This window comes from Esox lucius, chromosome 13, assembly GCF_011004845.1.
Source record: "Esox lucius isolate fEsoLuc1 chromosome 13, fEsoLuc1.pri, whole genome shotgun sequence".
In the NCBI taxonomy this organism is placed as follows: domain Eukaryota; kingdom Metazoa; phylum Chordata; class Actinopteri; order Esociformes; family Esocidae; genus Esox; species Esox lucius.
In genome coordinates this window covers 11,449,583-11,470,477 of record NC_047581.1, presented here as the reverse complement: position 1 = coordinate 11,470,477, position 20,895 = coordinate 11,449,583, and the positions used below count along the sequence as shown (strand labels likewise).

General features: G+C 45.0%; 2 protein-coding genes across 3 annotated transcripts; one reads left to right on the top strand and one right to left on the bottom strand.

Moving 5' to 3' along the window:
- Nucleotides 1-3,204: 3,204 nt before the first annotated feature.
- Nucleotides 3,205-11,874, bottom strand: znf366 (zinc finger protein 366). Its single transcript, XM_010904750.4, has 7 exons — nt 11,699-11,874; nt 9,327-10,360; nt 8,927-9,094; nt 8,106-8,256; nt 6,451-6,642; nt 4,890-5,064; nt 3,205-4,662 (listed from the first exon to the last, which is right to left on the bottom strand). Exons 2-7 carry the CDS (start codon nt 10,358-10,360, stop codon nt 3,854-3,856), a joined length of 2,529 nt encoding a protein of 842 aa, XP_010903052.1. The 5' UTR covers nt 11,699-11,874; the 3' UTR covers nt 3,205-3,853.
- A 2,228-nt stretch (nt 11,875-14,102) lies between these two features.
- LOC105030704 (isotocin-neurophysin IT 2) lies at nt 14,103-15,628 on the top strand. Of its 2 annotated transcripts, none has more exons than XM_010904751.3 (4): nt 14,103-14,164; nt 14,407-14,528; nt 14,781-14,985; nt 15,110-15,628. In XM_010904751.3, exons 2-4 carry the CDS (start codon nt 14,409-14,411, stop codon nt 15,253-15,255), a joined length of 471 nt encoding a protein of 156 aa, XP_010903053.1. In that variant the 5' UTR covers nt 14,103-14,164; nt 14,407-14,408; the 3' UTR covers nt 15,256-15,628. The 2 variants fall into 2 exon arrangements, with proteins under 2 accessions (XP_010903053.1, XP_010903054.1); XM_010904752.3 differs by having other exon boundaries at nt 14,133-14,152.
- Nucleotides 15,629-20,895: the final 5,267 nt, after the last annotated feature.

Sequence of the window (20,895 nt, the reverse complement as noted above, 5' to 3'; positions counted from 1 at the left end):
AGTAAAGCCACCCTTTTCTGTACAATGTACTGTAACCCCGAGGAATATGTACCTTCCAATTGAGCCGTTCAAAGTGATCGCTGATTAATAAACATACAGATAATTGCACCCTGAAGCTCACAGAGGATAGGGGTCAAACCTTTTAATGTGTAGCCCAATAGGGCCTCCTTTTACATATCAGACATTATAAAGAATAGCAAAACCTAGTTTGCTGTCTGCAACCAATACCAGCCTCCTGGTGAGAGCAGTCAGACCTGGCCAAGGGAAAAGAAAGGAACTGTATAATTTACATTGAATAAACAAGAGGAAGAGTCTGTATTTGAAAACAGAAGAAGTTTTATCAACTATTTCAGATAACATCCTAACCATAACATTAGGTGGGGAGAGACACAAAATGGTGCTCAATAATAACTGCCCGCGGCCTTGGCTGTTGCGGTTGAATAAATCCATCATACTATTTCCAGCTTTTAAATATAATTCACATTCATTATTGGATTGGTCTTGGTTTATGATGAGACACAATACTGCCGGGTATGGTGAAAGAAGAACCTTTTCCGACAGATCACTACCAGCTACATCAACTTTTCTTCAGCCGCGGGACACCTTTTCCCATCAGAGACTATCAAGTCCTGACTCGCCCAGTGGTTTCACTTCTACAGAACCTGGGTGAGATACAACACCACTACCTTCTTCAAAAGTGTTCCCTTTTAGTCCTGACCTGGGGTCTGTTCAGCTGTGTCATTCTCATGGTTAGCATTGGTATTGCAAGAGGTTGAGTTGATCCTTGATCTGTGCCTTCCCAGAACCCCCTCCGTGGGGCCTAGGCGTGTTTAGCCAGTGGTTGGGATTGAAACGTTTACGTGAGGAGTGAAGAGAAGAAGAGGAGGATGTGAGACGTTCCTCTTCCTGTTTGCAGTTTCATCGCTAGGATTTACTGTTCTCTCTGGTCGCAGGGTAGGGAGACATTTAGAAGTTGTTTTCTTTTCATAAAAAATGTCTAGCCCTTTACTGGAGATCACAGAAACTATAGGTTAGCTGACTTTAATCGCAAATAATGAATGGTCAGTAATTTATACCATTCTTGGAATTCCACGTCAAATGCTAGACTGGAGCAAATTACTTGATTGCTCTTTAATAGCAAGGGAAAACACATAATATGTAACCCACAAGCACAATGCACAATGACATATGAGAGTTCTGGAGGCATGCTGTCTGGGACACCCACAGAGTCAAAAGAACGATTGTTTGATCAGGGCCTAACAGAGGTATGGGGAGAGATTTTTTCTCTTCCTCTCCTTTGTGAGAGAAGTGAGAGATCTCTGTTCTCCCAGAAGAAAAGCAACTGTTTTGAAAGTCATTGTGATCATCTCTGTTGAGTTTCAGTTACAGAAGAAACATGTCAGGTATATTGTACTGAGTCCTTGGGGAAGAACAGATCTGAGTTTCTTACTGTGGGGAGAACAAGTATTTGATACACTGGCAATTTTGCAGGTTTTCCCACTAACAAAGCATGTAGATGTCTGTAATTTTTATCATAGGTACTCTTCAACAGTGAGTGACGGAATCAAAAAATCCAGAAAATCAATTAATTTGCATTTTATTGCATGGCATAAGTATTTGAAACATCAGAAAAGCAGAACTTAATATTTGGTACAGAAACCTTTGTTTGCAAGTACAGAGATCATACATTTCCTGTAGTTCTTGACCAGGTTTGCCCACACTGCAGCAGGGATTCTGGCCCACTCCTCCACACAGACCTTCTCCAGATCCTTCAGGTTTCGGGGCTGTCGCTGGGCAATACGGACTTTCAGCTCCCTCCAAAGATTTTCTATTGGGTTCAGTCTGGAGACTGGCTAGGCCACTCCAGGACCTTGAGATGCTTCTTACGGAGCCACTCCTTAGTTGCCCTGGCTGTGTGTTTCGGGTCGTTGTCATGCTGGAAGACCCAGCGACGACCCATCTTCAATGGTTTTACTGAGGGAAGGAGGTTGTTGGCCAAGATCTTGCGATACATGGCCCCATCCATCCTCCCCTCAATATGGTGTAGTCGTCCTGTCCCCTTTGCAGAAAAGCCTCCCCAAAGAATGATGTTTCCACCTCCATGCTTCACGGTTGGGATGGTGTTCTTGGGGTTGTACTCATCCTTCTTCCTCCAAACACGGCGAGTGGAGTTTAGACCAATACTCCGCTGGATCATCCAGATGGTCATTGGCAAACTTCAGACAGGCCTGGAAATGTGCTGTCTTGAGCAAGGGGACCTTGCGTCATGGATTTTAACCCATGACGGCGTAGTGTGTTACTAATGGTTTTCTTTGAGACTGTGGTCCCAGCTCTCTTCAGGTTATTGACCAGGTCCTGCCGTGTAGTTCTGGGCTGATTCCCCAATGATCACCTTCCTCATGATCATTGATGCCCCACAAGGTGAGATCTTGCATGGAGCCCCAGACCGAGGGAGATTGACCGTCATCTTGAATTTCTTCAATTTTCTAATAATTGCGCCAACAGTTGTTGCCTTCTCACCAAGCTGCTTGCCTATTGTCCTGTAGCCCATCCCAGCCTTGTGCAGGTCTACAATTGTATCCCTGATGTCCTTACACAGCTCTCTGGTCTTGGCCATTGTGGAGAGGTTGGAGTCTGTTTGATTGAGTGTGTGGACAGGTGTCTTTTATACAGGTAACAAGTTCAAACAGGTGCAGTTAATACAGGTAATGAGTGGAGAACAAGAGGGCTTCTTAAAGAAAAACTAACAGGTATAGCTGTCTCAACGATTCTGCCTGCAACAATGTAATATCCTGCAGTCATTGCCTGGACAACGAAGACAATTACATTGTCAATAGCAGAGACCTATCGGCACATATGCAAGGCCTTAGTGGAAAAATCCAGCTGTTTCAAATGGCAGGGTAGAGAAGTAAATTCACTGTTATGTTTCTCTCTAATAATCAGGCATGTTGTAACTGCTATAGAATTCACATTTGGATCCGTGCCGTAGATCAAAGGCTATCATCATCAGTCCTTTCATCCAGAACACAATGCTCCAGCAGAGTGATGCAGTACTATGGCAGAACTGGAATAGACAGAGTGTCTTCCTATTACTTTACACACAAAAACATAAAATACAACTTTGAAAGTGTGGTAAAATCTCAGTTTATTTTTTTATAAATACAAAGTACTTTTATTATTTTAAATTCTCTCATTAGATGAGATTACATTTGTTTGCTCATTACATCACAGAAAAGAACAATATAATTTACAGGCTGATTTAAAGCTTTCAGTAGATTCACTCAAAACTAGTATTAAAAGATATAAATTATTCTAATCAAATTGTATTCAATCCCATGCTCATTAATTATAAATTGAATGGTTACACTTTATTTTGAGAGTCCAATTTCCATCTGTAGATGTTCTCTAGATAATACTATTAACAAACTTAAAAAAAAAAAACTGTTGACAAGCAACTGCTTGCTTAGGTTAGGGTCAGAGTCGGTTTGGAATAAGGTTTAGGGTAAGGGTTAAAGTTAGGGCTTGGATTCAGTATAAGGTAAGGGTTAGGACAGTTAAAATGTTACTGATAGTCAGTAGATAATATTTACAGCATCTACAGAAATTATTTTGGGATTCTCAAAATAAGCTTTACCAATTAAACTAAAATAGTAAAAGAATAAAAAAAAATTATCACATACTTTTTGTAACTTTTTTAAAGCTTTTTCTTTACAAAATAATTGCCCCCTGTTATTGACCCAAGGTTTTCTTTAAGATGTATTTTGACATGCACAACTGTTTGTGTCTGAAATAACATATTTATCACAGTTTCTTCGAGTTACTACTCTCCTGCTCAAACCTCATCCCCCTGTCACTACTCTGTAAAAGAAGAACTCTTACTGTCTTCATAACTCCTCACACACCCGTATTCCTCCCTGCTCAGATAACGCCTATGTTTTTTTCGCTGTTTCTCCTCCACCCGGCTCCCAGATCTAACCAGGTCCCCTTGTTCATCCTGATCAGGCCCTGTGGTTTCTGTTGAGACACCAGGGTCTGAGTGGTAGTCCCGTTCACATGGTTCAGGTGTATCCACCATCTCCTCTCCCGGGTCCGAATGGTAAACCTGATCTCCCATCTCTAGTTGGTCGGGGTCAAGCTGATACAACGGTTCGTTCACCTCCGAATCTGAGGGGAACACATCCTCGCCTGTATCACCTAACCTCGGGTAACGGACCTCGTCATACACCTGGTCGTCCCTTTCTTGCTGATGCAGCTTGTCGCCAAGCTCTGAGTCGTACGCTTGTCTTCCTGCCACCGGTTCACCTGCATCTGCTGGCTCCGACACATGCTGATAAACTTCTTTACCTTCCCCGGCCTGGTGCACCTGTGCACCAATTTCCACGTCCTGTCTATCCATCTGTCTAGCTTTCTCAGAACGGTACACCCCTCTAGCCCTATGGTGCTGGTAAACCTCAGGGCTATACTGGCTCCTCCGGTACTGGCTCTCCTCCTCGTCCTCCTGGCAGGAGCTCCCCGGAATGCTCTCCCCATCTGACTGGGAGAGACGCAGGCTGGGCCGCGGTCGCCGGGGCTTCTGGGAGAGATCAAAGGGCTCCTCTTGGCTGTATCGGGTGAGGAGACCCAGAGGGGTTGAAAGGCAGAACCGTCCCCGTCGCCTGAACACTAGAGACAGAGAAATACGTTACAACCTGAACACTAGAGACAGAGAAATACATTACAACCTGAACACTAGAGACAGAGAAATACATTACAACCTGAACACTAGAGACAGAGAAACACATTACAATCAGAGCGACAGGGTTCTTATTTAGCTTCAGTAGGAATGTTGCAGGAAGTCTCAATGCAAGGAGGGAGGAACAATAGAATGAATTCCTCCATAGTCAGATCACCTCTTCCATCCAGGCCTCTGTCCATTATCCCGTGTTTGACCTTCATGTGGCGGGTTAGGTTCCCCTTCAGAGTGAATTTGCTGGGACAGTAGAGGCATTTGAAGGGCCTACTGTCAGAATGCAGGTGCATATGGCCCATTAGGTTATGCATTCTGTTAAACTCCTTTCCACACAGCTGAAAGGAAGCAAAAAGGAACCAAAAATAGAAATTAAATGTTTGTAAATCCATGAACCAATCAGGTGCATCTATAAGCAATATAACTTTGGAATGAAAATAATTAATCAGTGTCCTTACAAAAGGGGTTGGAAGCAACAGACAATCAAACCAAAACCAGCATGTTGGCAAATTCTGTTATTCCCTAATTCCCAATTTAGAAATGCCATTATTCCTTGAACCATATTAGTGGCACTCGATATTGTAAACACCATTCAAAGGCAAAACTGCATGCCAAGTGTTCTAAATCCGTGTTCATTGATCAAACGTTCCTCTCTATGAAACAACTAATGTGTGTGATGACTAATCATTGTAGCATTCATCGCTGAAATAGACACACAATGTCACCATGAATGAATGCACACACACACTAAACATACACAACCACAGAGGAAGCCACTGCGAGACAGAGCCAGAAGAGGAGGATTGGGAAGGGCAACTCCTGCTCTATCCTTCCTCTGCATTCTTTTTTTTATTAGGGTGGTCCTTTCCTTCTGGAGGAGAGAGGGACTGTAAACTGTCCAAGAGGACCGTGAGAAAACAGGAAACGTTCCCTCCAGCAGCAGAGAAAGCAAGATGAAATCTATTTGCGGGGCCCATTCTCCGGGGAGGCTGGGGGCCATTGTTAGAGAGGCAGCGTTTGTGCAGTGATATCCTTCCTATGGACGAGGAGGGATCCCACAGCCAAATTCCCCCTCCTCTATCTGTTATCTGCTCATCGTCTCAACACTCCTACTGGAGAGCAAGGTCAAACCGTCACTCCAAAACAGTGTGGAGCTGCTTTAGACTGATCTGTTGATCTGTTGGCATCACTAGTTTAAACATGGTCCCACTTGACATCACAGAGACTTCAAATTATAGTCATAACCTTTCTATAACCCCTGCCAAAAATGGCCAGCCCTCAACCCCACATTGGCCAGAGATGCACAACAACATGCAAGGTAAATAGCCCTTAGTGTAATTATTAGCCTGCATGTACTAAAGGCAATATGGGGCCATTACAAACATCAGCTACATTTAGCCACCGCTAGCTAAACATCAACGGAAGTAGTTTAAGTGACAGCATGTACATTTCATCATCCAAATTCCCTGCTAAATCATATCAAACCAAATGTTATGTCAATGATTCGAGGGTGATTTGGAGATTTAATTTAAAAGAAGCTCACACAGCCTTTTACTTCCGTTGATGTTTAGCTAGCAGGGGCTAGAGCTATCTGAAGTTTGTAATGGCTGTTTTCAAGAAACCTGAGCAACGAATTACAGTTTCTCCATTTCAGTATTAGGAGCCATCTTAAAAACTTGATTTTAAATTGTCCTCTGCCACGGAGTCACCATCAGAACACTTACCTTGCATTTGTAGGGTTTAATGTCAGAATGGACAATCATGTGGGCTTTCAGGGTCTGTTTCTGCACAAAGCTCTTGAAGCAAAGGTGACACTGGTAGGCCCTGATGTTAGTATGGATCAGAATGTGCCGCTTCATGTTGGCCAGGAGGGTGAACTCACGACCACAGATCCGACATTTGTGCTCTTTCACCCCCTAACACAGAGGTTCAACATGAGAGAGAAAGAGAGACAGGGAGAGAAAGAGGAGGGGACAATTTGTAATTAAATGTGGTTTGTTTAAATAACCATCTTATTAGACAGTTCAGGCCATCAGAGACAATGAACACATCACAGCTGTTCCATCAAGATGTTGCTAGAACATCAAGATGTCGGCTTGACTGCAAGAGTGGATGCCTTGCATTGTCATAAAAAAAGCTGAACAATGATTGGATTACATGACTGAACTTATTACTATAGTTACTGTAACATGCACTCACGTCTCTCTAAAGTCTAATTTGTCTATTTGCTGTGCTCATGTTTTTATGAGGAGAGCTGCTCTTTTCCCTGGCTTCACCATTTAGTACAAAAAAAAATGTAGAAAGAAACTGCAGAAAGAACGTTTTGCAATTCTCCCATAGTGTCAAACCATTATAATGAACATGTAGGAAACGGGGCAAGTCACCCCTAAACTGTTGAAAATGTTGTCATGTCTTCCTTTATGAAGTATTGTGATGTGCTTAAGTTGGTTTGCAATGTGTTTTCTGTGTGAGTCCCTGAAACATGTTTTATCCTAGCCTCATCAACAAAGTAGAACTTTCGCCTGTAGCCAGGCCATCTTTGTAAATACCAACTTCTTCTGAAAGATGCATTCTATCGACTTGTGTAATTCCATCCAGTAGTTGTGAAAGTGGTGCACATCTGTATTGTGTCAACCAATTGTGCACTGTCTCCCTCACCCATGTTTTATGTTATAGCATCATGTAACGTATGTTGTATGATATGTTTGTAACATACTAGATGCATTTGTTGTGATTAAGATCGGCCCATCCAAAATTTACATTTAATTAATTTGCCTGGTTGAATAAAGGTAATATCAAATGAAACCTTAACACAAAAACTGACCCGCATGTTAACATTTCATCTCCACAGGAAAATACAGCCTAGCCTTGTAAACACAACTCATCTGAAGGGTTAAATATTCTCCAAGTGATTCAAGAGAGAAGATGACCACAGCTAGCCTTCCTGGTAGAAATCCGAGCCAAGCCATTTGGCTTTTATTCCACACTTCTCTTCCAACCAGGAAGTTGCTAAATCCCCCAAGAAAGCTCAGTTAGGTTCATAGGCTTCTGTGAGTTACTAGATTGCCATGATACTAGGAAATCCCTGCTTGTGATCCTCTCCCTGGTGATGCCTCCCTTCTCCCTGGTGATGCCTCCCCTCTCCCTGGTGATGCCTCCCTTCTCCCTGGTGATGCCTCCCCTCTCCCTGGTGATGGCTCCCCTCTCCCTGGTGATGCCTCCCCTCTCCCTGGTAATGCTGCCCAACATACACCACCAATGGGGTTTCCCAGAGTCTTGTAAACTAGCAGCATAGTCACAGCTTGAACCTAGACTGTGGGGCACCATGGTGCTTTGTAATAGTTTCTTAGACACCACATGTTGGCATTTGTGGAATTACCTTGTGAGTAAGTGTGTGCTGCTTGAGGTGGTGGGACTGGATGAATTCCATGCCGCACTCACTGCAGATATATGGCCGGATATCTTTATGCTTCATCATGTGGTTCTGCAGCTGGCTAGGGTACTGGAAGGTCTTCTGGCACTCAGTACACCTGGACAGATAACAGAGACTCAGCACACCTCGACAGATAACAGAGACTCAGCACACCTCGACAGATAACAGAGACTCAGCACACCTGGACAGATAACAGACACTCAGTACACCTGGACCGATAACAGACACTCAGTACACCTGGACAGACAACAGACACTCAGTACATTTGGAAAGATAACAGACACTCAGTACATTTGGAAAGATAACAGACACTCAGTACACCTGGACAGACAACAGACACTCAGTACATTTGGAAAGATAACAGACACTCAGTACATCTGGACAGACAACAGCCACTCAGAACACCTGCACTGATAACAGACACAATGTACACCTGGACCGATAACAGACACTCAGTACCCCTGGACAGACAACAAACACTCAGTACCCCTGGACAGACAACAGACACTCAGTACATTTGGACAGACAACAAACACTCAGTACACCCGGACAGACAACAGACACTCAGTACATTTGGACAGATAACAGACACTCAGTACATCTGGATACACTTTTATTATTAAGTTTCCTTAATTTTTGTTATTGTCTGTCTCGGTAACCATGGGATTTTGGTTTGTTATTTCCTGAGGCCCTTATGCACCTTAGAGATGTGGATAAAGGGTCAGGTAATGTGTTTGAACCCAGTGGGTATTCCAGGGCAGACGTACCTATAAAGGCTTGGCCCTCTGTGGGCCGTCAGGTGTCTCTTCAGCTGGGCCAGAGTGGGGAAGTCCAGCCCACACTCCACACACACATTCTCCTGGCCCTTTTCATGCTTCAGCTCATGGGCCCTCAGCTCACTAGGGTAGGCAAATCCCCTCCCGCAAACCCCACAGCTGGACGGGAGACACCGACAGATGGTTAATGTCCTAACAAATCCTTTCCATAATCGACACATAATCGACACTAACGCTAACAGGCATATTGCTAACGAACTGTGTCTTCTAAAATGTTAGTCTTGAAGTAAAAACATGCGACGGAAAGCCCTTAATGACGAAGTACTTCAATTAGTTCTCAACCGGGCCAAGAAAACAGCAACCCATTGAGGCGAACCCACCCTGTACTGACCTGTACGGCTTCACGTCGCTGTGCTGCATCATGTGCCTCTTCAGGTGGCTGGTCTGCGTGAAGGCCTTGTGGCACACCTGGCACTTGTGTGGCCGCGTGCCCTGGTGGGTGAGCAGGTGAGTGTGCAGGTGGCTCAGCTGCTTGAACAGCTTCCCACACAGGTGGCAGCCGTGCGGCTTAATCCCGCTGTGCCCCAGGATGTGCGTGATCAGGTTGTACTTGGATGTGTACGACTTCTCGCACATGCGGCACTTCCAGCGCTTCTGGTCCCCCCCGACGTCCACGTAGTAGCTGTCGTCGATGTGGACGTTGAGGCCCAGCTTCTCGGCGCTGGTCGTCCCGCCCCGGGGACCTCCGTCCGGGTCGCGCCGGCTCGGCCTCAGGGACTCTCTGGGGTAGAAGGCTCCGGGCGAGAGGTGCATGACGGGCCCGGGCATGAAGAAGGGGAAGGGGAGGAGGCTGGTGTGCAGTGGGGGGAAGAACGGCGGAGAAGGCTGGTGGAGGAGGAGTGAGGAGGGAGGCCAGGTGGGCGTGGGGCTGAGCGGTTCCTGCTTCACCTGCACCGGGAGGCCCATCTGTGGCTCATACCTGGATAGAGCCCTTTGGTGCATCTGGAACCTGGTCAGGTCGATCATCCCAGGAACGGTCATGCTGGAGGGAGGGAGACGGGGGTGAGGGGGTAGGGAGAAGGGGAGGTGGGAGAGATTGACAGTCCTGGAGTTGCTTCTGTGCTCCTCCTCCTCCGCGTCTCCAGTGGCGGGGGATGTGGAACCCTCCATCTTGAGCGGAGTTCTTTTCCGTTTCTGGGAGCCTTCCCTCTGGGTGTAATGGAGGCCATCATAGACCAAGGGGCGATGGTGAGTCAAGGGGCTGAAAGCTGCACTGTAGGCCTCTCTGGTCGGGGAGAGCTTGGGGGGTTGCAGGTAGAGTGGAGGTGAGCTCAGGTAAAGACTGTGGTGAGATCCAGACCTCAGGTCTTCCCTGTGAGGGCTCCGTCTGTCTGGTCTGAAACTCAGGACGCCTGGCTCCATCATCTACAGCATGAGGAAAGGTATTGAGGAACTCTGTTAACTGAGGTCAACCATTTTGAATATCATTTCAATGAGCTGCTCCAGCACCTGAAAAGGAGAAACAGTCCTCCACCAGGAGTCATGAATCGCACGGTTAATCGTGACAATAGGACGCTCTGTGGTTGCACGCCCATAACCTGTCACTTCTCTCTTCTGCCTGTCCCTACTTCTACCTCCACCATCCATCCCTCTGAAATCAGGAACCACTGTCTACCTCTCCCTCAAGCTCAGATTTAGCTTCTCTGCTCTGTTCATCTTTTTTGCACGTATATTTGAAAGGGCACTTCTCCTTTTGTCGTCCTCTCCTGCTCTGTAAACAGAGCTAATCTCTTTACAGATGCACAAGTTCCAAATAAATGCACCGTATCTATCTATCTATCTGTCCACTTCCGAAGTGTAAATCAGCTGCACTAAAGATTCGCCTTGGTAGGATATGATTCATTTTGGCATTTTCGTTATTATGAACCGAAGACAGTTGGTGGGAAGACAAAGGACATTATCTGTGATAGAGTGAACTGGTCAAACGGATAGGGAACTGTACACCTTCTGTAGTTTTGCTGAAAGAAGACAAAACGGTATTATTGATATGCAATTTTGGCAAATATAGTGGCATAGTGTGTATGTTGGATCTTTCTGTGAACTGCTAGTTGAGATAGTGTAGATGAGGATAGGATGATCATGGCCTTCATATAGGGTAAAGATTAGAGGGGTATTTTGTGCAGAATTGCAAATCGCGTTCAATTCTTCTCTAAAAACAATGTGAAAGGGACATTGTGATGTATGAATTGCTTAATTAATCATAATAGAAAAATAATGGTTCAGCTATTTAAAATAAAATTACAGTAACAATTTAAATCTAGTATTTTCTTCTCATATACCTATAAGAAACTGAAGGACAGAGACACTACAGAAATTCATTATCATGCATACTGTATATCAGTGCCTATTCAGATACTTTCCCTTGATTTTTTGAAGTTACCTAAATACTTCTACTTCATTTCTCAGCCCAGCACGTTGTACGTATCTCAATGTATGTAGACAATTTTGCCAACATTTATGAAATAAAAAATAAACAGTCTCTCCCAAGCCAGGCTCCTTCCGTCTATTCTCTGCAGAACCTGGGGCTGTATGGAAAGACCCTTCTGTCCCTGTCTGTCTGTGTGTGTGTGTGCCTCTGTCTGTCTGAACTGTCAGTGTGTATCCCTGGAGAAACCCACTCGGCCTTTAAAAACCGAAGCCCCTCCTCGTCCCCCCCTACCACCCCATGCCCTGTTTGCCCTCGACTGGGTCTTAGGGACTCACCAGCTCAGCGTGGCTCAGCCTGCGTGCCCTCCTGTACTGCAGCGGTGCGTTAGCTGCGTGTCGGGCTGAGGAACCGGCTCCTCTACCTGTCTCTCTCTGCGGCCGCTCAGTTGCGCTCTCACCCTGCCGCTGCCTTCCTGACAATGAGCCGCCCGTCCACGGACAGCATTTGAAGTGACTTAAGAAAGAGAACAGGAACAATCACTTTGTTCTCATTTTTCAGATGAGTACCTTCGGAGAGAAGGAAGGAAGGGAGGGGAGAGGAAGTCAACAAGCCTAGTGCCTTCCTGCAGAAAAACAAGGAAACAGCAGATAGACATCTCCATTTCTCTACAAAATAAGGATTTACCAAGCTTTGGGAGAGACTGGATTAGGACATTCTGAACTGTAGATCTAGTTTGAATAGAGCGCATTAATAAACAGGAAGGAAAGTGTAAGGAGAGGAGATTTAGGTTGTCAGCACCAACAGGTCTGGGAGGCACTTTCACGTAATTTTATTTCTGTGCTGCAGCTTTTCAGCCACATGCTTATGTCACACCGGTTTAACATGTTATGGTGCTATGAGTTGTAATGGGTTTAGAATATGGAGAATATGCGATGTTGGGAAGACAGTTTGTTTAGACAATTTAAAGATTTAGCCGAAATCAGAGAAAGATAATATACGTCTGTTTGGGATGTTGTTGATCTGGGAATGCTGATGGTGGTTTTCATTTGTTTTAATGACAACTTCTTCAAGCCACGGTAATTGTCAAACAACAGCTCATTTCCATGATTGACATGTAAAAGCTGTCCTTCTGCAATTTCCCAACCCCTACGGCAGGATTGCTAATTTACTGGTCTTGTATAAGGTGTTTAGAGTTCAAATCCTCCACAATCACTTTACAATATTCAGGTTCAGGAAGTAGAGTAGCCATTTAATTATTTACACATACATTTGACATTTCATTCAGGCCTATACACAACTTCATAGATATCATCCTCTAAGTCAGGCCTATACACAACTTCATAGATATCATCCTCTAAGTCAGGCCTATACACAACTTCATAGACATCATCCTCTAAGTCAGGCCTATACACAACTTCATAGATATCATCCTCTAAGTCAATCCTATACACAACTTCATAGACATCAGCCTCAAGTCAGGCTTGTACACAACTGTTCAGATATCAGCCTCTAAGTCAGGCTTGTACAGTATACACATACACAACCATTTCTGAGATATGAAGGCTATTCCATGTGAGAAATTGCCAAGAAATGCAAGATCTACTCCCTTCACAGAACAGAGCAAACTGGAGTCAGGATTGTATGGTAGTGTATATATAGACATCACTCTCTAAGTCAAGCTGATACACAACTTTATAGACATCAGCCTCTAAGTAAGGCTTATACACAAAGATTTATACCTGTTTTTGGCAGCATCACCAACACCTTTTCTAGTTCTACCAAACATTATCTGAGCAGAAACGTGGTTAGTTGTCTAAAAGGCCAAAAAAGATGATGTAATGTACATCCACGTGCATGCACCAATCATCTGATGTTAACTTTTTCCCCTAATTTGCAAGTCTTGACCCTGCCTTTCTTCATCAATTACAGGGTCACTAATCCGGAATGCACTAATTGAGCACATCTCATTGGAAGAGAAAAACTTATTTAACTGGCAGATGATTAGCGTCATCTGTATAAATGGGCTTGTTAAATCAATTGACCTCCAAGACCTGGACGATGTGTATTCATTGCTAACAGGAATTACTAAATCTATGAACGTGGCGCATCAGATATAGCGTGTGTATCCATTTCACCGTGTTTGCGTAAACACACAGCGCATTGTTGCTTTTCAATTAGCAAACCAAACAGCTGAATTTAAGATAAGGGTTAAGGTTATGTGATATTTCTTGTTGTCTTTTGATCGCCAGTGAGCTTGTGATGTGAACGAATGAGATACAAGATAAGAGAACTCCTTGTGAGTTTTATCTCAAATGTTTCCAAAATTTTATCTCACCATATGTTGGTATTTCTTATCCCGGAACTGGAACCAGTTCGTAGTATGTAGCCAACCAGACCTTTAGATAGATAACACTTTAGATAAAAACACAGCTCCAATGAAATTGCCTAACAATCCCATTTCATCCCATTTATTAATAATTGGAAACCAACACACCTCCCCGACCCCATCTGTCTCTTACATGCCTGGTCACGGACAGCAGCCCTGCGTTAATCACCGTTGCTGTGACGGAGGCCTTGCAAGGCCACCGTGTGACTATACCACTGACTAGCCCCCTGTCCAGTCCAGCCAGTTCCATCAGGGTGCGTAACGGTGGTTTTGTTAATTAACCTTAAGTTGTTCCCGGCGGTCCGTGACACTCCCGAAGAGAGGGCCGATGGTATATAAAGGTCTGGGTCTCATTGAGGACAGAGAAGAGCTTCATCGTTCATCCGTCTTGTACTTTAAATCGGTAAATCAGCAGGTACGTTTGTCTCTGTGGATATGTGTTTAGGTGGCCCGGTGTCTGGATGGCTGTCTGTATTGACTACGTCTGTCTTGTTTTCATATTTGGATTACGATATACAAAACAGTGTTTCAGATGTCTTACAGTTTTGCATGGTCTTTCCGGTGTCAAGGCGTTGTCAGACGTAAATGTTCTGTTCAGACACCTCAGGCCATGTTGGCATCCCTTTTGTCTCTCTCTCTCTCTCTGTCTGTGAGCAGAGATGAGCGGAGCCGCTGTGTCCGTGTGTCTGCTCTTCCTCCTGTCCCTCTGCTCAGCCTGTTACATCTCCAACTGTCCCATCGGGGGCAAGAGATCCATAATGGAGGCTCCACAGCGCAAGGTGAGCCACGGCTGAATCTGTCTAGATCTAGATCGATGTAACTCGTAACCTCAGTAACAGGTAAAATAGGACTTGACCTAGAGATGTGAACAGGAACAGGTAGGAACCCGAAGCAAAGTCAAGAAGTACTGAATTCTGAAGAACCTGCATTTCTGACCAGTTACCTCATAAAAACAGGGTTAAGTATGTTGCTAACATTAATGTTTACAATGGAACAACCTTATACCAGAGTGTTGCTTCGTCCCTCTACAGTGCATGTCTTGTGGGCCAGGGGAGCAGGGCCACTGCTTTGGCCCCAGTATCTGCTGTGTGGAGGGACTGGGCTGCTGGATGGGCACCCCAGAAACAGCTCACTGCTTGGAGGAAAACTACCTGCCCACCCCCTGCCAAGCAGGTGGGAGACCCTGTGGATCTGAAGCAGGACGTTGCGCTGCACAAGGATTTTGCTGTGACTCAGGTTAGGAAATGTTAATCCTAAATGTTTTAAATGATCCTTATGATTATACTACTACAATTGATTTAGTAGAGTGCTGGATGAATAAATATTGCATATTTATATGGCTCCATATTTTGTTTCTCAGAGGGCTGCAGTGCAGACCGATCTTGTCTGTCCGACAAGGAAGGTGACGATTTTATCAGCCAATCAGAGGGCAGCAATTCAGACAACATCATCTTCAGGCTCCGTCACTTGGCTGCTCAGTCCCCTGCTCATCGAATCCGCCAATGAGCTGACAATGTTGCCGTAGTTTCATGGGCATTGCTTGAGAAATTGGTTGATGGGATTTGTAGTTAAAAGTTACAGAGTTGTAGTTCATTGATCAACCTACATATTTCACCCCCACATTAACTGATCTCCTTCTTTACTGTATAGACAACCTCACAGGATGGGACAGCAAAGCATTAAACTCCACTCTATGCCATTGTCATATGTTTAACTAAGTTAAATTCCTAGCCAGATGATACCCTGAGCAATCCTCTGTAGATTACCTCTATAGGACATACTGAAATTGGTGATGTACTGTTTGTATAGAAATAGCTATGATTATTCTTTTTAAAGAGTAATAAAAGAGGTAAAAATGTGTGTTATTAATAAAGGCTGTGAGAGTACACATTGTTTACATCTTTTTCTTTCTCAAGTAAAAAAGAATGACTGATGAAATGAAACAACATACACAGAAACGTGTGGGTATGTGGGGCCTTCAGCCAAGGGTCCTGGGGTCCACGGAGCGAAGTGGCCCTTGTGAAGATCTCTCAAAAGTATTTTTATCCTCATTATTAATATTATTATGAAGATTATGTGTTTCCATTTATTTTTGGCTTAACCTGAAAAATATGTATATATGTTATAGAGGTTGAAGACCCCTGAAGAGGTAGCTATATATTTCATATATAATAAAGGAATATATATTCTGAATGTTTCTCTAAAACACTTATAGAAAAATAACTATAATTTAGATACAATGACAAAACTGATATCCATGACATAATTGAAAATGAGAATTGGTTTTCAACTAAGTAATTAAAGCTATTTGAAAACCAGCGCCCCCTCTCCCTCTTTTGGAGAACAGATACCTGTTTGTCGTTATTGCCCTCACCTTGATTTTCGTGATCCCTGTCCCTAATAATAAGTTCCTTATTCCCTCTTGTATGTTGTCGGTCATTGTTTGGTTTCATCCTATTCTGTTTTCGTGTATTCATTTCAGTTTTGTTATACCTAGGTTCTTTTTTATAAAAAATCCTCCGTTATCCATGCACCTGAGTCAAGCCTCCCTGTTGTGATGTTACAGTAATTTAGTTACACCTTTAATGTTTTGTGCCTTAGCATTTCCTATTTACTATTAGTTTGTTTATTACAAAGTTTACATTCTGCACTATATTCTGGAACTGGTATGAAATGTCCTTTTAGTCATATCCATCCACTTTATCTCTCTTTACTCTCTCTATCCTCTGCTTTAGTAATTAGACTTGGATAGGGATAAGGTGTTTTAGAAAAATATCTATCAACTTACATGCTCTGGTAAATTTGTTTACAGTTTGTTTTGTAAATATCAAAAAAAATTTAATGTTAATGAAACCTTTACACTTGCTGTTGACTTGCCAAGAATGTATGTAAAAATTAAGCCTATGACAGTATGGCTGTAAGCATGTTTTTATTACTAGCTAAATCATCATTAAGTAACATCAAGCCAGAGTTGAATTCAGGTGAATCGTAGATTTCTTTAAACATGCATTTTTGTACGTTATTCGTTTCTAGAAAATTGAACCATGGATTGATTTCAGGCTGAGGAACGATTTAACATTTAGTCAGTGTAAAAAAAATTTCCCGCTTCCACTTCCGCGCTCCACCACTCCTGCACGCACCCCTCGCTCCACGGCTCATGAACACACCCCAGTCATCAGATCCCAATCACCCTCATTCTGAGCACCTGTGTCCCCACCTGTGTCTGGTTTATGCCCCTATTTAGTTCTGTTCAGTCCTCCCTAACCTTTGTGAGGTATTGTTTGTCACTCCGTCTTGTGATTCTGGCCCTTGCCTGTATCCTGCGCCTTGCCCTACTGGGAGTTCGTCTCCCTTATAAACCACCTGCTCCGCAATTGGAACCAGCCTCTCTCCCTCTCCCTTTCCCCATTAATTACAGAATACCTCACCCTGACGCATGGATCCAGCAGAGCTACACCGCCGTCTACAGCAACAGGAGGAATGCATCGAGGAGTTGCGTTACCTGCTCCATCAGGCCACCTCTGCTCCTGCTGCTTTGTCTAGCCCGACCAGTCCACCTGCTGCTCACCCATCTATGGTGGCCCCAGCGAAGTACGACGGATCCCCTGGTAAAAGTGAGGACTTCCTGATGCAGTGCTCCATCTACTTCTTACACCCGCCCAGACATTTTCCTCGGTTATATAGAAAATTCATTTCATCTCCCTCTTGACTGGAAAAGCCCCGGATTGGACCAACGCACTGTGGTCCACTGACAGCTCCGGATTAAAACCCTCAAAGGACAGCCTTTGGGAAACGGCTATATAACCCAACAAACGCCAGCTGTCACCCTCCAGATCAGCACCCTTCATTCAGAGAGGATACGGTTTTTGGTCATTCCCTCTGCCACAGATCCCCTCATACTAGGCCACCCGTGGTTAAGCCAACGCAACCCTTCCATCTCCTGGAGTCAAGGGGAATTGACCGCCTGGAATGACCATTGTCTAACCCGTTGTATGGACCTGTCCTGTAGTGCCACGACTATCAAGGATTCCAAAACGTTGCTGCCTGTCCCTATTCCGCCTGAATAGGCCCAGCTTTCTGAGGTATTTTGCAAGGAAAAGGCTTCTCATCTCCCGCCTTATTGCCAATGGGACTGCGCCATAAATCTCCTCCCCGTAATCCTGTCCCCTAAAGGATGCATCTGCCCACTATCCATACCCGAAACCCAGGCGATGAGTGATTACATTGATGAGGTTATACAAACGGGATCCATCCGCCCTTCTACGTCCCTGATGGCTGCCAGCTTCATTTTTGTGGGCAAAAAAGACGGCGTCTTGAGGTCGTGTATCGACTACCGGTCTCTGAATGACATCACAGTGAAAAACAGTTACCCTCTTCCTCTGGAACAGGTCGGGAGGGCTCAAATCTATACCAAACTCGATCTCCGCAGAGCCAATAACCTGATCCAGATCCGCGAGGGAGACGAATGGAAGACTGCGTTCATCACATGTCATGCCCTATGGACTAACCAATGCACCTGCCGTTTTCCAGTCCTTTATGAATCACATCTTTCATGATCTCCTTGACAGTTTTGTCTTAGTATTCATCGGTGACATCTTTATCTACTCCAATAACTTGACAGACCATGTACAGCACGTACAGCAAGTCCTCAAGAGGCTACAAGAGAACCATCTATACGTGAAAGCCGAGAAAATTCAGTTCCATGTCCACTCCAATACGTTCCTAGGGTCCGTACTGACACCAGGAGGGGTCAGTATGGACCATAACAAAGTCCCGGCGGTAAGGGACTGGCCCACACCCAAGTCTGTGAAAGAGTTACAACGTTTCCTTGGCCAACTACTACCGCCGGTTCATCAGAAACTACAGCACCATAGCCGCCCCCCTCACAGCCATGACAAGCCAAAAGGGGCGGAACCCGCTTTGGTCTGACACAGCCCACACGGCCTTCCACCGTCTAAAGGAGTTGTTCACCACGACACCTATCCTTCGTCAGCCGGACCTTGCTCTGCCCCACTGCCCTAGAAGTGGATGCGTCGGAGGTGGGAATGGGGGCTGTTCTTTCGCAACGACACTCTTCCCCCGCCAAACTCCATCCCTGTGCGTTCTTCTCCAAAAAGCTCACTCCCCCAGAATGAAACTACGACGTAGACAACCGTGAACTGCTGGCCATCAAACTGACCCTTGAAGAATGGAGGCACTGGCTAGAGGGTGCTCGACACACCTTCCTGGTATTGACGGATCACCGGAACCTGACATACCTGAAACAGGCTAAGAGGTTGAACCCACGTCAAGCCCGTTGGGCCCTCTTCTTAATCACTTTAATTTCAATGTGACCTACCACCCAGGGAAGAAAAACGTTAAGGCCGACTTGTTTTCTCGGCGGTTCGACCCGGCCACAAGCACCAACCACCCCGAAGCCATCCAGCCCTTTTCCTGTTTCGTCGCCCCGATTGAGGAGGCACTCCAGACGGAACCAGCCCCGGACGACACCCCGGCCGCTAAAACCTTTGCTCCCTCGATGGTGAGACCCCAACTACTGCAGTGGTGCCACACCTCTCTGGCCTCCGGCCACCCCGGCGTCACCAGAACCACTGTCCTCATCTCCAAGACCTACTGGTGGTCCACATTGGCTGCGGATGTACGTGACTACGTTTTATCCTGCCGTATCTGTGCCCAGTCCAAGAATCCCTGTCACCTTCCTGTGGGTGTGCTACATCCCCGGGCCTAATGCAGTACCTTGTTGACTGGGAGGGGTTCGGTCCAGAAGAGCAAGCCTGGGTCCTTTCGACTACCACCTCGCCCGCCCTGCTCCTCGCCCTAGGGGTCGTCCTCCTGCTCGGCTTCCGCGGTCGTCGAAAGCCTCCCGTGGCTGGGGGGATACTGTGACGTCCTCCACTGGCGTGGACCCGCTTCCGCGCTCCACCACTCCTGCACCCAACCCTCGCTCCACGGCTCATGAACGCACCCCAGTCATCAGATCCCAATCACCCTCATTCTGAGCACCTGTGTCCCCACCTGTGTCTGGTTTATGCCCCTATTTAGTTCTGTTCAGTCCTCCCTAACCTTTGTGAGGTATTGTTTGTCACTCCGTCATATATTACTGAGCCTTCTGCTTTCGCCTTCGCCTAGTGCTAGTCTTACATCGATTCCTATGTTTTGACCATCGCCTGCTTTGCTCCTCGACTCTGTCTCTAGCCTTGTGATTCTGCAATTGCTCGTGTCTTGTGATTCTGACCCTTGCCTGTATGACTATCCTGCGCCTTGCCCTACTGGGAATTGGCCTCCCTTATGGAACCAGCCTCTCTCCCTCTTCCTTTACCCTTTAGCCCCAGGCCCTGAGCTAGCATAGTTTATGTTCACATCAGAGTTTGTTTAACCCTGGGCTAAGGATTCACACTTGTATTCAGTCATTTACTTTCTGACAAAAAAAAAATAAACAGCGACATGAAAATATGAACATGAGGCGGGAGAATATGATCATTTCAAACTTTTGTCTTTTTGTCTCATGTTTGATTTGCCAGATGATCAAGGTGGGTGGAGCATCTCCTAGCTATAACTCTACCTAATAACATGAGTTTAGCAAGTGTAGGAAACCTGCAAAAAAATACAATAATCTTCAAGGACCCTGTCTTTAAACTGGTGTGGGTTTATGGTTGGTTCAAGTCCCTGTGATGTCACAGGAAGGGATCTGCTACAGCTGCTAAACCAACTGCAGTACAGTTCAATACACCCCAGTGAATTAATTATGCTCTACAGTGGACTTACAATCAAACATCTTTTGGAAGAAAAACAAATCTCAACTGAAGGAGTTTAGGTATATCTTGTACTAAACTCACTACATGGATTTTAATTTGACTGGGTGTACTGGTCAAATGTATCCACTAGATGGTGCTATTTCTTTTCAAGCTATGAGTAGTGGACATGGTATACCATCTTCAAACTGACTGGAGCTCTTGGCACATTTGATAAAATGGAAAACAGAAGTTATGGTCTCAGTTTCAAGTGCACTAAATACATTTTGCATGTCTAACTTGGATTTCTTAACTTCAGTGTAAATCACCCATTGAGACTAATTGTGAACCAGGTGTGTTCACATCGAGTTGGATGAATGGTATTGGCTCAGTAGAATTTGATGTAATGAACAGC